Here is a 17,907-nt window from a genome sequence, read left to right on the forward strand (position 1 = left end):
CCTTTACCGAATAATGGTAAGACCCATGATAAATGCATATTAAATTAGTTTTGAAACATGAAATTGAAGGGCAGTTCTTCCTAGAAGAAAATTGAAAGGTACTCTGTTTTTGTCTTTTTGGTATTTCATGGTTAAGATTCCTGTGTTGTCCAAACTTGATAAGAAGCCTGTTCCAGTGTCTCCTCACTTGACTTCTGTTGAGTTGAGAGCTGTTTTTAGCTCTCTTTTATCATCAGATGGCTAGAAATTACAAGAAAGCTGCCTTTGCCTTTGAAAATGTATGTCTGTCATTTATAATAAAGCTTTACAGATCCTCAGAGTTATCGCCTTGGCTGGAAATTTGGCTGATTCTGTGGCTATCTCTGCTTTCTCTTCCTGTCTGGAGAGCAATTTCTACTTCTTAAAAAAAAAAAAAAAAATGGAGCTGCTCCTACACTGTGACCTTGGATCTAGCCATCTCATCTAAACTATTAGTTTGTTTGGATCTGGAGAGGTGGCTTCATGGTTAAAAGTCCTTACTGGCTTGAAGAGCCACATTCACATCCCAGTACCCACACAGCAGCTCATAGTCATCTGTAACACCAGCTCCAGGGCATCTGATACCCTCTTCTGGCTTTTGTGGGGTGTGCATGCGTGCACGCGCACACATACACACACACACACACACATGCACACACAGGCACATGTACATGAAATACATAGATCTTTAAAGGTGACTTGAGCAGGTTACCTTTACAACCTTGAACATGACATTTGCAGTTGAAATAAAAAACAGAGGTGTGCTACTCTTTTGCATTGTTATTGAGAACTAGTAACAATATTTACACCAAATGAAGAAAAGTTGTCAGTTCTAGATGTTCTGTTTTCTATTTGGATTTGGAGTCTGAACTCTCCTCATCACTGCTGAATGACTCTTTGGCTAGCAGTTCTGAGTGACCCCTAATATGCGTTCTGCTATGAGTCTGTGCAAGAGGATTGCCTTCCGAGTCATAGCCAAACCACGCTGGAGGGTTTTCAGAGCTGTATTCCTGATACTGGACCTGAAAGGACATTTTCTCAGCGGCCACCCTGCAACAACAGTGCTTAGCGTTAGTCAGTGCAGAAGTAATCCCCTGCAGTTTTCAAACTGGACTAGCTTTGGAATTAAAAATGTAACCGTCACTAGTCACATTCAATGCAGAACGCAGAGCTTCACTTGCTGTGAAGGGAGGTTTGGGACTTGTGCTGATAATCCCCCTCCCCAAGGCACAAGTACCTGTAGGTCAGCCAATTCAGACCTTACCAGGCAGTGAGTGAGTGGGTGAGGGGACTGCGCACCCGAGGAACAGGAACATGGAAGTCGTCTTCAGTGCTTTTGAGTAAGTGCTCACCTGGTGGGTTTGCAGCCTCTTTGATGAAGGAATAGCCTGACCCACCCACCTTGTGAAGGCTGACATGTCAGAATGGAGCTCCTCACCAGAGTTCACAGACCCCTGTGATGTGGTGGACTCCAGGGAGGTCCATGAGCTTCCTAAGAGTCTGTGTAGTTTGGCTGCAGTATATATTTTTCTTGGAAGGTTGTGACTCAAAAGAGGTCCATGACCAAATGATTAAAAAATTTTTTAGTCTTCCTCAGGAATAAGGAAGCAAAAAACACATGCACACACACACACATGCATGTGCACAAAACAGATATTCACACTTATTTTCTCTTTGACAGAGATGCAAAAATTCTCAGCACAATACTTTACAGTCAAATGCAGCAATACATTAAAAGAGATCATATATACTATGATCAAATTGGTTTCCTTGCAGTGACAGAAAGATGGTATAGCATGCAAACCAATAAATGTAATGTAATACAGGGCATAAAAAGACTCAGAAAACATGATTATTTTAGTACATGCAGAAATGGCCTTTGACAACATTAAATACCCATTTTGATAAAGGCTCAAAAAAAAAAGGATAGAAGGAGCATATCAATATTTATAAGACTACATGTGACAACCTATAGCAAACACAGTAATTGAGAGAAAGCATTTCCTCTACAGTCAGACGTGAGACAAGAATGCTCACTCTCCTCACTCTCATTCAATATCATGCTTATATCCTTCGCCAATGCAAAAAGGCAAAAAACAACAACAACAAAAAAAAAAACAAAACCGTGCGAGAGAGAGATATGAAAGGAATATGAAGTGAAAAGCAGAATTCAGATTATCTGTAGACAGTATGATCATGGACTAAAAGACACTAAAGACTGAGAACTCTTAAATCTGTTAGACAGTTACAGAAAAGTCAACACCTAAAACCCAGTGGCTTCTGTATATACCAATAACATGGTAGAGAAAGAAGTCAGGGAATAATCTCATCCACGATAACTGAAAAAACACGTGTTGGGGGGATTATGTGTGTGGTGTGTGTGTGTGTGTGTGTGTGTGTGTGTGTGTGTGTGTGTGTGTGTGTGTTAGAACAGTCACAAGCAGGAAGTTGCTGCTGACTCTGTAGAGAAGGGAAATGGACTAGGTATGGTCACTTGTGGAATGCAGCGTCATAGGAGAAAGCCGAGCACTTATCCACAACCACAGGAAGTGTGGTGGGACATGTATTTGCTCGGGATTTTTGGCATTTGGTCCTTCATCCCAGCTCTTTCTCCATTTCAGGTAAAGACAGCTTCAGTGAAAATACACCTTAGCGGGTCTGTGGCCCAAGAGCAAGCAGCAAGGTTTCCAGACTAGAAGGAAGCCCACCATCCCCGAGCCGCAAGTCCTTCCAGTCTGGGGTGAGGGAACTGTTTACTCATGTTTTCTTAAGCCTTGGGGAGATGAGCCAAGCGCACTGCCTTTCAGCAGTAGAGTGACATGATAGGGGGCAGAATTAACTTTGGTCACCTGCTTGGTAGTAGAAAGTAAAAGGCCTCTGTGAAAGAAACATACAACCATGAAGTTAATTTTAGAAGGGAATCATTTAGCTCAACTCAGAATGTTGGCTTCATTAGTCAAAATATAAATTGTATATTATGAATAGCACAGCCACATGCCGAGCTATCCTGGCGTTCCCAAGCCTTTTCATACCCAGCTGCCTGCTTACCCAGAGATGGACCTGCAGAATCGCATCTTGAGGATCCGGAGTTGTTTGCAGCCCAAGGAAAGGTCCTGAAGGACCTGGTCTGTAAGTAGAATACAGCCAGAGATATCCAAAATGTGCAGATAATGGCACTTTGCAGATAAGATCTCCAGCCCTCCATCAGTAATCTGGACACACGACCAAAATAAGTAGCAGTCACTGAACAACTCTATCCCACAGGAGGGCAGTGTCTTAATTTAGGGTGCTGTAATAAAATATGATAGACTAGGTGACTCAAACATCATTGGTTTCTTACAGTTCTGAAGCCTAGGAAATCTAAGACCAAGGTCAAGATGGCGGCACATACGGTGTCTGGTGAGATACAGGCTTGCAGATCTCTGCCTTGTATCATAGTCTTAATGGCACAGAGAACTCCAGGCTCTGTTCTTTTTGTTTGTTTGTTTGTATGTTTGTTTGTTTTTTAAGACAGGGTTTCTCTGTGTAGTCTTGGCTGTGCTAGACTCACTTTGTAGACCAGGCAGCGATCCGCCTGCCTCTGTCTCCTGAGTGCTGGGATTAAAGGCGTGCGCCACCATGCCCGGCAATCCAAGCTATGTTCTTATAAAGACATGGCCCTATAATAGCAGCTTCCCTTCCATGAACTCTTCTAACCCTATTTACCTCCCAAAGGCCTCACTTCATGACACTGTTACTTGACAGTTAGGGTTTAAACATAGGTGGTGGGGGGTGACGGGGTGTTGGCACAAAGGCCAAAGCAAACGTATCCAGACCCTGGCAGATTTTTTTTCAGTGAGTTTGTTCATTGATAAGCAAAGTTTTGGGTTTAACTACTTCCAAATAAGATCAAAAGAGCAAAATACCTGCCCCAAGTGACACCAAGAGGATCTGTGATTTTTTTTATTCTTCTTTTCTTAAGCATCCTCTGGTCTAGATGAGAAACACTTAAATTTTCTTATGAGGAATTTAGGAAACGCTACAGCAATGGGTCTATCTATGCCTGGAATCCTCTGCAAAGCTTTACCCATTTGGAAAAGTATGCCTAAAAACATATGCTACAGAGCTAAAATGTATATCCCCTGATGTTCATCTCCATATAGGATCCCAGGAGAAAAGTTTGGGCTTGTCTGAAAGGTCATACTACAAGGATGAGTGCCCAGTTCTGGAAGGAAAGTGGTAGGTGTGAGGCAAGGGGGAGATGGGCAAAAGCCACAGATAGTGCAAGTCCCACTCGGACAAGTCTTGGCCAAGGTTCCACCATCCAGATCTATCCAGCTGTCCTGCAGAGTTAATTTAACTCCATTTCTAGTTTACTTCACTGACTTGGGGGTCTGGCTTTTGATTTATAGCTGAACTAAAACTTGCTGCAGAGTAAGCTAGATTACTCTCCCCAAAGGAATTTTTTTCCAACTGGATTTAATTTCCTACTTTATATATACGAGCATTAAAAAAGAACATACACTATGAGGCTTAGCTCATTGTTTTTTATCATAAAGTTAAGAGAATTATGCAGAAAAGCCCTCTGGTTTGGAATGTATACTTTCTAAGTATGGGAAAATAGATGCTGTCATTGTCTAGGCATTCCCTGTTTCCAGAGCATGCTTGGACAAGGCTCAGACTTGTGACTGCTTCTCACAAAACTTCCTTAGACATGCTATATGAGTCTCTGAGGATCTGGTGTCACCGAAAAGGGAATCCTTCAGCTTTGTAGGACAACAATGAGATGAAGGGACAGTCTGGGCGGGTGGAGCTCAGAGTAGGAGGGTTTGACACGAATCTGAAAAGGGGCCTTCTTCTGTGGTTCGAAGCTCAGGGTGTTCAATGAGAAGATGATGTCCAGGCGGGGGTTATGACTCAAGGGCTGGAAACCGGATATGGGGATGAGCTGGCTAAGCTCCTGACTGAGACACAAGATCCTGGCCTCGGCTCATTGGACAGATTGTTCTTCCCAACACGGCTCCTTTTGAGTCTCTGGGAAAGTCTTGGTTTCTTTAAATGGAGTTGTTTCCTATCTTGGAAGAAATACAAGCATACTACTCTAAAAAATTAGCAAAGGAGAAGCAATTAGAAATGTGTCACCTTAAAGCAGAACTGCTTCTTAATTAAGTTCTGGGAAATGTGAAAAGGGTTTCAACATGCCCAACAACACAGCCATCGTCTGTTTGACTCTTGCTTTCTTGGAATGTGTTGCTGGTCTACAAGCAACTCAGCCCATGGGAGGGCAACACCATGTCCAATTAAAGAACTCTTTCTCAGCTGAGAACCCATGAGGACCAGGCAGCCATAGGTGTAGCTCGGTAGCAGCTGCATGGACAACCCTGGCTCAGCTACTAGTAGAAGTACCCAAGGCTGCTCACACTCCAGTGGGAATCCAACACCATTGGCCTCTGCAGGCACTGCACCCATGTGTACACAACTGCACACTGACACACATAAACATACAGAATTTAAAATAAAATAAAATCTTTTTTAATGTTAAAAAAAAAAGTGAGTTGTCTGTGCCATCAATTTTAGGGGTGATTGGTTGCATAGTAATAGATTATATACATTAGCCAACATGTCAGGTATCACGTGCTGACATAGGGTTTTAAAGAATCCATCGATCATTTCTTTATAAGACCTCTAACTGTCTTCCTTTGTTAGCAGAGCCACTAGAAAGCCTGTCCCCATCTTCCATCCGCCTTGTGCTATGGCCAGAGTAGTCCCAGTGAGCTGTGCAAGCAAGAGGTTCTGAGTTTTTCATGTCAGCATGGCAGAGTCAGACGGCCACTGCAGCTAATGTGCGAGCTCCAGAACCACGTGACATGCACCCGAAAAACATAGTTTCCTTTGTTCTAACCAAATACAGTATTAAAGGAAATCTTGTAGCTAGGCATGGGAGGTACACACTTGTAATCCCAGCACTTGGAAGGCTGAGGTAGGAGAAGAATGGTGTCTAGTTCAGGGCCAGCCTGGTCTACTTACTGATAAGTCCCAGGTTAGCCTAGGCTAAAAGTAAGACCCTTCTCAAAAAAAAATTTTTTTTTTTACTGGAAACTTTCCGGCTTTAGCTTGTTCTGGCTTACCACATCTGGCTTACCACATCTTTTCATCTTCTGCCTCCTCTTTGTCTGATACATTAGTGTGGAAGATTTGGGCGGTTCCAGAATCACTCTCAACCCACTTAAGCCAACAGTAAAGCAGCTGAAGTCATAGCCCAGCAAGGGAGCACAGCCCCTAAGAACTGGGGCAATGCTGTTCAAATTAAAGCCAGTGGTTATGCATAGCTGACCTTGCAATTTCTGAGCACATTTGAAGGTTTATATTTCCTTTTGCCAACTCCCAAGTTCTCCCTGATAATATGTTTGGATTTTTAACCTTCAGTTTAGAGACTTCCCTGCTGATCTGATAATGCTTGCCTGTCTATTCGTGGTTATCAGCGGAGGACTAGCCTGAGTGGAAGCTGAGTGTACAACAGTGTGGATCTCCCTACAAACCTGAGTGAGGGGTGATCTCAGAGGGTGTGTTGGGAACACTCTCCTGTCAGGAGTTTTCAATCTTATATCATGGGCTGACATGGCCTCTAGAGAAGAGGTTTCTAATCTCCTGTCTGAAGAAAAGTTCTGGCAGCCACGTGCTGTATGCTGAGTGAGAAGAAAAAGTGCTAACGTGTCTCCTCTCCACATTCAGGGGCCTCAGTCCCCCTATCACTTTTGTACCGAAACTCACAGTTAAACATGGCCTTTCCCTGCACAGAAACCCTCTGCTTTACTATCTCTAGACAGTGGCAGTTTTGCTCCCCAAAGTACGATTGGCAGTATCTGGAGACAGTCTTGGTTTTCAAGATGGGGAATACAGGGGCCAGATGCTAGAGACCCAGTGCCCAGAGGGCTGGGGTGATAGTAGATATCCCATGGTGACAAGATGGCCCTCCCTTGTCTGGAACTTCAGAACTGTCAGGGTTGAGGAGGCTGGTTTGAGCAAATGGATGCCCATGCCTCTGGTTTGGGTGGGGAGCTGCCAAGAGATGTAGAGCCAAGGAGGTCGGGGGTCTCTGTGCTCCTCTCAAGTGCTGACCTAGGACTTTAGTCCCCTTCTAAGAAAGTCCAGAAGTCCATGGTCCTGCCAAGCTTAAAGCCCATTGTATGGGTCAGATGTTCTCGGCTTTCTCTGCTGTGCCATGGGCTTCAGGGCTGGCTCGGTCACCTCAGTCACCTAAAAGTTCACGTTCCCACAGTTTCATTGCTCTCGTTTCCTTTCCTGTTTTTCCCATCCAAATTGGGCCCTCACTATTGCACTGCAATCATGACAGGGTTTCACAGGAAATATATGTGTATATTTGATCTGCCTTATTAACCCCGACTCAGGGCTTCTGAAGACAAAAGAAGATAGGTTGTATTGTACTTTGAATGTATTATTCCATCCTTTAAAACAACAAACCACAAACCTTCTCCACTTCTGGCCTTTTTGTATGCAGAAAAAAAATCTGTTAAGTGCCAGAAATTTGGGTTTTGTGATGGTGTGACAGTGGATGTTGTACTTTTCCCCATAAGCATTTATATAGTCAAGGTTTATAATAAGCATTATTTCTTTACGCATAAGTGTCAGGAAAGTTGTCAGGAACTTGGAATTAAGGCCAAAGATGACTAAATGACCTTCCAATGGGACACTGTCTAACTACCCCACTGAGGAAATGCCTAGAGTGTTAAACCTTTGCTTCATGTGCTGTTTATTATTTACTAGGACCCAAAGTCAGTGAAATTATGTTAACACTTAGGTTTTGTTTTGTTTTTTCCAGAAGATCTGCAAACTATTCCTACCTGGAAACCTCTAACCCAAGGTTCTGGCTCGGGTGCCCTCTAGGATATTAACCAATTTTAGATCTAACCTGAGACCCATAATCCGACACTCTTCCTTCAGGTCCTACCTAGTTCTTTCTAATGCCGAGTCTCTCCTTTTGAACTTAATGGATCTCTGGATATTTGCATGAAATGCTAGGTGTGGCACACACCTTTAATCCCAGCACAGGAGGCGGAGGCAGAGGCAGGCAGAGTTTGAGGTCAGCCTAGTCTACAGAGTGAGTTTCAGATAGCCAAGACTATACAGAGAAACCCTGTGTTGAAAAACAAAACCCAAACACTTACATTTTCATAAGAATAATATTTTGAATGTTTATAAATTCTGCTTTGGCACAAACACAATCCTAGATCTATTTTCAATTTGGAGATGGGACGAAGCATCCAATGACCCCACCAGACATGGCAGACACAAAGGCAGTTCTAGGTCATGTTGAGCTCCTAATGGCTGCCCTGCCTGGATCCTGTCAACACTGCCCTTTGACATGCGTAAACTGCAGCTGCCATGCATACCTTTGGGCATCCTGCGATGTTGAGAGACGTGATTCGAGTGCAGAAAATGGCCACTGTCTTTATAACATCATCTGTCAGCTGGGGGCAGTAGGAGACGTCCAAGTGTTCCAAGTTCAGTGAGGTTTTACAGTATATCTGGAAGAGATTCCAAGGTTAAAGGTTTGAGGGAATTCTTTTTTGTTCCCTTCTTTAAAGGTTTTATTGTTGTTTGTTTGTTCGTTTTCCTTTACCTTCCCTTAGTCTTTGACCAACACTGTGTCCATTTGAAACCACCTTACCTGCATTGGCTTACTTAGTATACATTTGGGTCCCTTAAATAATTTTTTCTATGGACATGACAACAACAAAAACACTGCATCCAAAGTCAGTATAGCAAAAGGTACATGTCAGGTTAACAGTCTATTAATATTCAAATTCCTGCTAGCCAAATCCAGTTTTTCCGAAATCACCACTGATGAAATTTGATTGGCATATTTTAACAGGATCATATTCACCCAGATGAGTGGAGGAAGGGATGTGGGTGTGAGGGTGGCTGGCAAACATGCCAGGGGTGACAGTGGAGAGAGCACATCCTTTGAGTTTTACTCTGTTTCCCTCATGTACAACCTCTGAAATTTTAGCATGTGATCAAGGCTGTTTGGAGCCTCCTTTGCCTATTCTATTCAGGACAAATCATACCCTGCCTGTGTCATTTGAAATGCTAGAGTGGTCACCTGTCACAGAGCTACTTGTACATATCTACCTGCTGCTGCCTGAGTCACACTGGCAAGGCAGTGGAGCCAGCCTCGACTGCCACCGGCAGATAGATGGATAACAAGTGAGGAACATGGACACAATGGAATGCTGTTGAACTATAAAGAAAATCTGACATCAGGAAATTTTCAAAGCAAAGGGTGAAGCTGGGAGGTACTATACTGAGTGAGATAACCCAGACGTAAAAAGACAAAACCCACATATCTCATCTATGGACCCGAGCTTATAATGTCGGTATTTAAATAAGTGGAGTTAACAGGAAAGCAGAAAGGAGGCTATGGGCTGGCGTAGGTGGACAGAAGGATACAAGAAGGGGGAGAGGGGAAAGAATCAACTCAAACAGATTTTTCTTAATAGTCCCGTACTGAAACCTAATGCTGTGTATGCTAATTTACTACTTTAGAAAGACTTTATAACTCAGCAGATACTGTATAAGACCAAAATGAGGGGCTGAAGAGATGGCTCAGCAGCTAAGAGTGCAGAGGACCTGAGCTTGGTTTCCAGTACCCAGGTTAAAGGCCGCCTTTTGGCCTGTGTGGGCACGCGCGCACACACACACACACACACACACACACACACACACACACACACACACTCTGCATGGGAGGAATAAAAATAAATTAAAAGTAATATATCATGACAAGTAGAAATCAGATGCTATGACTAATTCAAAGTCCTTCCTCACCACTGTAACCATGGCAACCACCCGTCACTCCCAGGGTTTCGCATCATGCATGACACGTCACCATTAATTTTACTTTTGAGCATTAGATCTGGGGGACTCTCCTGGGTTCCTGGTGATGTAGCTCTCATTTATATGAAAACAGATTCCCATTGGGCTACATGCCAATTGGAAGGGCTTCAGCATCAGGTCAGTTCCCGGCCACCAGGCTGACTCTCACGTGAGTGTGCCTCTCTCCCTCTGCTTCTGCCATTTGTTTTTCCTTCAGAGCTAAGGGTGAGAAATAAGTACCACACACTTGTACAGATGAGGGGGCAGGGCGAGGATTTACAGGAGAGACAGTCTAGCAACGCACCCAGGACTGGGACTGTGGCATCACTCAGAGGGCCAGGAGCCTAGCTTTGCTGCTGCATGAATCTCTATGGGGGAGGGGTAATAGGACCCGTCCTAAAGGATGGTTACACGGATTATATAATATACAGATGTGTGTGTACATTCATATGTATATGTACATGTGATATGGTACCTATCAATGTTGATTACCTATGAAGTTTCATACTGCATACAGTATTGTCTGCGGGGTACTATATAGGAATTGCTAGTGTGTGGCACATAGTAAGTACTTCATAAAGTTCAGTGCTTGCTCTGGCTGCACACATACTAAGACTGGGAACACACAGACAAGACTAGCTTGATCTACAGGCAAGGATGGCCTGCCAAGTTTTTTTATTCAGGAGACGAGATGTCTGTTGGTGACCACTATAGTTTGTTAATGCCGTCACTGAATCAGTTTGCTTTTTTGTTGCTGTGATAAAACACTGAACAAAACCAAGCTGACAGAGGAAAGGGTTCGCTTCATCTTACAGCTTCCAGATCTCAGTCCGTCCTCGAGGAAAGCTGCTCACTGGCTTGTTCTCTACAGCTCCCTCAGACTGCTTTCTTACAGCCTAGGACCCCCTGCCCAGGGGTGGCACTACTTACAGTGGGATGGGCCCGCCCACATCCATCATTAATCAAGAAAATGTTCCACAGATTTGGCTCACAATCTGATGGAGATGTTTTCTCAGTTAAGGTTCCGTCTCCCCAAATGATCCCAAGCTCATGTGAAACTGACAAAAAAAAAAAAGAAAGAAAGAAAAAAAAAAAAAAACAAAAAAAAACCCTAGCCAGCATAGTCATACACTTGAAAATTACAAGTAGATTTGAAATTTTCTCACCACAAAATAAGTATATGGGAGGATGCATGCTAATGAGCTTGCCGTAGCTACTCCACAGTATATACACATGTCCATATATGGTGGTGTACGACAGTTTTGGACAGTTGAAACTTTTTAACGCCATTGAAGAAGACTAAATGTCAGCCGCTGATAGTTTTTCGTGTGTGACACCAATACTAATAAATATATACTTACAGAGAGAAAGAAACCTTGGCAATTATCTTTTTTCTGACCACAGCAGCCAAGAGGGATTGCTCTGAGCTCATGCAGAACTTGGGTTTTCCACAGGGTTCAGCATTTACCGCGCTTGACTCACCCCTGTGTTGTGACTAACTTTACATGGAAATCTGTCATGTCTAGAACTAAGTGGTGCCAGACATTGGAAGGGGCCACTGTCCAGGGGTAGCAGGCTCACTGTCACTGGAGACGAACAAACCCAGGGACAAGCCCAGGGTGGTACAGAGGGAGCCCACCTTTAACTGGAACCGATGGCTTTGTCTCTCTGCTCATTTGCCAGTGAGAACACAAAGAGTCTCTTGGGGTTCCTGTCTGGAGCTGTGCTAGTTTTAAAGGCCTTCCTAAGTATCACATTCAGAATAGCAGTCTCATTCAATATGAGGGTGTGGATTGGTCCTGAGTGTCTTCCAGAAAATCAAGTCTTGTGTTTTAATAATACGAGAATTTTTTTTATGTTGTAACATGTGGGCTAATACCATTTCCCCTTAGAGGTTGGATAGAGAGCAAGAACCAGAGGCAAGCCATAGCAAGAATAGCATTTAAACTGTGATTTAAAGTGGGATGAGCCGACAGGTGAAGGTGCTTGTTGTGCCAGCCTGATTACCAGTGCTTAGTGCCCAGAACCCAAGTGGAAGGAGAAAACAGATCCTGAAAGTCATCCTCTGACCTCCACACACATGCCACGGCACACCCATGCACACACACACAGAGGAAGAAGAAGAAGAAGAAGAAGAAGAAGAAGAAGAAGAAGAAGAAGAAGAAGAAGAAGAAGAAGAAGAAGAAGAAGAAGAAGAGGAAGAGGAAGAAGAAGAAGAAAAGAAGAAATTTAGAACTATAAGAACAGTTCCTTGAAAGCTGGCTGACTTTAAAGGGAGCCGCAGGCATCTCTTCAGCCTCAACTGTCAGTGTCTTTAGACTGCTTAAATCAGTTCCCTATTTCGCCTCTATCTTTGAAGGCTCTACTAGTCTTTGAAACTGAACTTTTTGGAATTTTTTTAAATTCAATAACTTTAAAAGTGATTTAAATGTCTCTTGATACATTCACAACTGCATTCACAGACATGGAAAATGTGAGACAAAAAGACTGGTGTAGCATTTACGCTAAACTGGTGTCAAATTTGAGAGCTAACACCCCACAGTTCACCCTTTCCTTTAGAGCCCTGTCAGTCACCCTGAGGCTATAAGTCTGCAGGCATGTCGCCACACACTCACTCACAAAATCTGCTCTTCTCCTCCAGAGAGCACTGCCATGTGCTCTGCTGGCTCTGAAGCTGCCAGTCACTCACATATCAATCTTACTGCTTTCTTTTTCTTGGAAAATGCTACACTAAGCTTCTTCCTACGGTGAAGTCTCTTACAGTGAAGATGGAAAGAAAATGAAGACATTATTAAGTTTGTCTCCTTTCCCGCTTATCATCCTATCTTGCTGTGAATGAACACTTTTACAGAAAATTTCCATATCCCTTCAATAAAGCATCCCCTGTGCCATCTGCGCTGAGTCACAGTGTTGGGGGCTAATGGCTACATTCCTACATTGGGTATGCAGCTGGACCAAGCTTCACTCATTTGTTAATTGTTACAATAATGTTCTTTTGCCCAAATCCTGATTAATCAGCCTCAACAGGTGACAGCCCTTTGTCCGAACAATGCTCCCTCTGTTATCCAATCTTATGACAGTATCTCTTGACAGTATGACTCATTAAGGCCCCGTTAGTTGCACTACAAAGTTGGAGGGTTTTGTTTTGTTTTATTTTTGTTTCTTTGTTGGTAATTCTGGAAAAACACTGTGCATTTAGGAACTAACTTCTTTAATGAAGACTAGTTAGGCTGGCTCAAAGCTAAGAATACAGTCCCCACAATTATAAGTGATAAACACAGAACTTGAGATGCTTGGACCCCATAGAGTCATGAGATGTGGAGGTACATTTTCTCAAAGATGGCCTCCTCCTTGCCAGGTATCAGAGGATGTTGGGATGGTCCTGGCTAGGTCATTCACTCTAGCCTAGAGCCCTGTCCTGGAAAGAATGGTCCTGCTTTCCCACTCTTCTGAGAAGCTGGGCCTGGTTAGACAAGGCCTGGCCTAAGAAGAACATTTTGCTTTTCAACATGAAAAGGACCCATAGAAGGAAAAGGGGCAAAGCTAAGGCCTAAAGCAAGTATGCCCAAAGAAAGTTTTATATTTCACAGTTTTTTCATGTTGTAGCTTTTTCCCCTCCCAGCCCCAAGCTCTGGGAATAAAGATGCATGAGACTCAAAATATATTTACAAATACCTAGGCCATATAGCTAGGCTCTTCTCTGACTAGCTCATAATTTAAAATAAGCCATTTATACAAATCTATATTCTGCCACATGTCTGGTTACTTCTGCTCAGGTACCATGCGTCTGTCATCCTCACATCTTGCTGGGTGACTCCTGTACCTGGCTCTATCCCAGAATCCTTTCTGCCTGCCAGATGTCCCACCTCCTATTTCCTGCCTCAGCTGTAGGCCATTAGCTCTTTATTGACAGGTGATGCTTTCACACAGACACAAGAACTTCCTTCTTACCTGGCAATCTGGGGGAGTTTGGCCTTTAACCTGCTTAACCATGGTCTACAATGCCCATTAATCTCTCCAGGCAGCAGAAACGACTCCGAATTCTTACTGCTTTCTCTTTCCTGTGTTCTCTTTGTATCATACATAGCTCTTTGTGTGGTTGACTTATCTTCTGCATTGTCCATTTCAGAATTCCGAATTTTGAATTCACATCCAATTTATCCTTGTGACCCAGCCATTGGCCTTCAGACAAGGCTAGCTCAATGAGGCAGAGTCTACCAGGAATGGAGGAATGGAGAATCTTCTCAATACAATGAGGAGAATGAGCTCCTACAGGTAGAGGCAGCCCAAGTCTCTGCCCTTCCTGAGCAGGGCTGGAGGACCCTTTGGCCTGAGTTCAGCTTATGCCATTGAAAGTTCTGCATTTAAGCATAAACTACTCAACTCCTCTAGGTCCTAATGTTCCCCCTCTGCAGCATGGTGATAATATGGCCGCTCAACGCTGGTGCTTCATGGTTTGTTAAAGGATCAAGTGGGTTAGCATGAGCAAAGGTGATCGCACAATTCCTGGGTACACAGTTGGCAAATAGTAGCTAGTATCATCATTATTACCAGATTCTCACTGGCACTGCCAAACTTTTTAAATTATGAAAAACTATAGTAAAAAATATTTTGATCATACACTCTCAACAAATGCACATTAAGATACTTTATAAATTATATATATATATATATATATATATATATATATATATATAATTGATTAAACGTGTTACAAATATATGTGTAAGCAAATAAATACTATCAATTAAAAATCTAAAAAAAATCTAATACTTTTTCCTAACCCCAAAATAAACTGTCTTGTTCATTTTCTGAGTAAATGCTTTCTCAACAGTATCCCTCTGGCTGTCAGTAAATCTGGAGAGCTTTCTCATGTTACAGATCCTATTATAGATTTAGATTAAAAGAGGGGAATTATTTTCAAAACATACAATGTGGCAGATGTGTAAAAAGGAGCCAACAGATGGAGACCTGGGGAGCAGAAAAAGTGAGGCCGCAACAGAGAGAATGCAAACTGACAAAACAAAGGAAGGAAGACCAGGAAATGAGCAAAACCAGGTACTTTCTATTTGGAAATTAAATTTGGTAAGCAGAATTTGTTGAAAACATTTGAGAACAGTTTCTGGCCTTAGATTTTTATCTACAAAATAAAAATGAGCCAGGCCGGACAAAGAAGATCCATGCTGCCCACACTTTTCCTTCTGCAAGGTCAGTGGTTGAATTGCCTGGCCTCTCTGGGGCACTGTAGACATGAAGAACAGGAGAATTATAAGTAAGCTATAGTTCTTAGGAAGTGCTTCTGAGTTTCTATCTAGTCCTCTCTCCACCTCTTATCCTTTTTCTTACATTTTCTCAAGAAAATGTCACCTGAGACCAATGGCCAACTAAGTATGGCCTCTCACATCTCAGGATCTCTAATAAACTAAGCCCAGGGGCCACCAGTACTGCTTCAGCCCTTTACTTTAGGATATAGGAGAATCAAAGATGATATGGCCAAGGGAGGCTTCCAGCCTTGCAGAAAGCTCAGAGCTGGAATCCCTCAGGTCTATGTGACCCTGACACACATTTTAAACCTTAACTTTCCTCATCTGTATGAAGGAAATAAAAATATCTATGTACATCTCATGCGCTTTGGGAAGACAGAAAGAACATGTGTTCTCTAGAAGTGCTTGGCGGAAACAGCACCCATCACTAATGCTGTCTTTTGTCTCTCAGGAGTCATGGACCAAAGCTGCCTGCCTGGGACACCACCTTTAACTTCTAATGTCATGAGGCCGATAGAAAGGAAATTCTAAATGGGCCCACAGAGTTATTAGAAATCATAACCAGTAAACCTAAAGCCCTTCTGAGCCATGCTGAGACACCCTGTTCACATCAGACATGACACAATGGACAAATCCTAGGTGTGTCACGTAAGGATCAAAAATAGAGGGATAAATTCATAGTATCATAGAAAAATGGAGTCCCAAAATTTACTTTCCATTTCTTTTTGCTTTTGCCTGCTGGCAATCTGACAGGGTTTTTTTTTTTTTTTAAACTTTAGGCAGGTTTCATTTTACACATGGCAGAAAGGCTTCTTAAGACCTTTCTTTCAACATGTTCTATAGTTTTTCTCGGTGGAGACTGACATGAAAATAACAGATGTATGGGTCATTTAGAAGCTCAGCAAAACTTCAGCTGTTCACTGGTTCTCACAGTGGGTGTGGGAAGGAATCCAGGACTTGTGTGGGGTTACTCAACTTCACCTGATTCTTTGCCAAGAAAACATGGTACCCAGAACTCCAGAATCCCTTGGAACCTTATAAGCTATGGGACTCTGAGCAGCTGTTGGATCCCACATCCTTTGAAGCCTGGCAAGTTCCAAATCCTGTTGGACTGCTCACAATTGGAAACACATTATCGTCAGGATGCTAACAGAATGCTGAGCTCCTTGCTTTCAGTCACAGCCAATGAAGAAACAACACAACCCTGGTCCCTGTGGCCTCCACATCGCTGAAGTCTCCTGGCATTTGCTATTTTATTGTAAAGCTCAGAAGACTGTCCTTAGCATGGATGCTCAATGCACCAGGGATTTCCAAAATGAAGCTGTTAACTGTCCCAGTTTTTTTTTTTAACAAGTACCAGATGACCACCCCTTTAAGTCTACCAAGAAATTTCTTAGTTCCTCTCCTAAGACCATTTAAACAGTCTAACACCCTGAGATCCTCTGGGCACTTCTTTATCCTAGACTTTTTAGTTAACACTTCCCAACACCATTCTGGAGTGAAATGGCAGCAAAGGCTTCCCTGGGCACTAGAGGCAGGTGTTCTCTACCTCCCTATCCAGGACAGCTCAGAGCCTCTGCTGTACCAAAGGCCAATGATTAAAGACAGCTTGACCATGAATCTTGACTGTTGTTTCCCTTTCAACCCATGAAGACAATTTCATCCCTGGAGAATAGGTGTAGTTATCAATATCTCATACTTTGATAACTATTGCATGACTTAATCCTGGAAACTAAATAGAAATCAGTGTTGATTTTTTTTTAATTGTTGCTAAGGGGAGCTGACTCACGTAGCCCATCTTTGGCATTGTAATTCAAGATATACCAAAGGCTACCACTGGAAGGTGGAACTACCAATGGACAAAAAAATGATTGATGAAATGTATAAACAATATTTTGGAATTAGTTAAAAGTTAGAGAATCAGAGTATTTAAGATGAGGGAAGAGGTGGCGCACGCCTTTAATCCCAGTACTCGGGAGGCAGAGGCAGGCAGATCGCTGTGAGTTCGAGGCCAGCCTGGTCTACAAGTGAGTCCGGGACAGTCAAGGCTACACAGAGAAACCCTGTCTCAAAAAAACCATAAAAAAAAAGATGAGGGAAGAGTCACAGGAGAGTGATACAATTTTGCTGTTAGGGTCCATGACTAAATTCTTCTTAAACTCTAAACAGACACGTCTACAACAGGCTGGCCAGAGGACAGTTGTTAAACAAGGTGGTTGCTTGAACTGTTCAAAAGCCAATACATACACTACAAAAACAAAAAACAAAAAACAAACAAACAAAAAAAAAACAGGGAGAAGGAAAAAAAGAGATGATGAGGAAGATAATTTTTTCCTGAGTAGAAGAACATCTGATCTTGTGAAACTAATAATGAAATAAGTCTGTATTACATGCCTCTTTAAAAAGATATCTTTAGACCACTGAAAAATAAAGAGCAATTTTGAAAGTCTTAACTTTTGTAAAAGGCATGCCAGAATTTCACTGTATGACCATATAATTAACATGGGAGCATGCTCTTTCCCCTAGACTCTCGAGCACTAAAGACAGTATAAGTTTAGGTAACGTAGAAGAGTTGGGGGGATGCCTGGAGCCCAAAGGACCAAAAGCAAATGACAGCAAGGGATGGTTTCCTGATTCTCAGCCTCAGTCTCATCCCTACAAGCATTTTTTTTTAAGTGATGGATACTCAGAAGCTAACATCACAGCAATGCATTAGAATACTTTTGAAAGATTCAGTCACTGGTTGTCA

At 42.7% G+C, this 17,907-nt stretch overlaps 1 protein-coding gene across 1 annotated transcript in view; it reads right to left on the minus strand.

Annotated features, from left to right (window-relative positions):
- Positions 1 to 704: 704 nt before the first annotated feature.
- Fbxl13 (F-box and leucine rich repeat protein 13) overlaps positions 705 to 17,907 on the minus strand; it is a 193,337-nt gene continuing 176,134 nt past the window's right edge. The window contains exons 19-21 of the mRNA XM_051152111.1: positions 8,409 to 8,543; positions 3,067 to 3,230; positions 705 to 1,068 (exon numbers count right to left, since the gene is read on the minus strand). Of these exons, the coding sequence (XP_051008068.1) occupies positions 867 to 1,068; positions 3,067 to 3,230; positions 8,409 to 8,543 (501 nt within the window). The 3' untranslated portion in view covers positions 705 to 866. The remainder of the gene's footprint in view (positions 1,069 to 3,066; positions 3,231 to 8,408; positions 8,544 to 17,907) is intronic.

Source organism: Acomys russatus, chromosome 10 (assembly GCF_903995435.1).
Source record: "Acomys russatus chromosome 10, mAcoRus1.1, whole genome shotgun sequence".
NCBI lineage: Eukaryota > Metazoa > Chordata > Mammalia > Rodentia > Muridae > Acomys > Acomys russatus.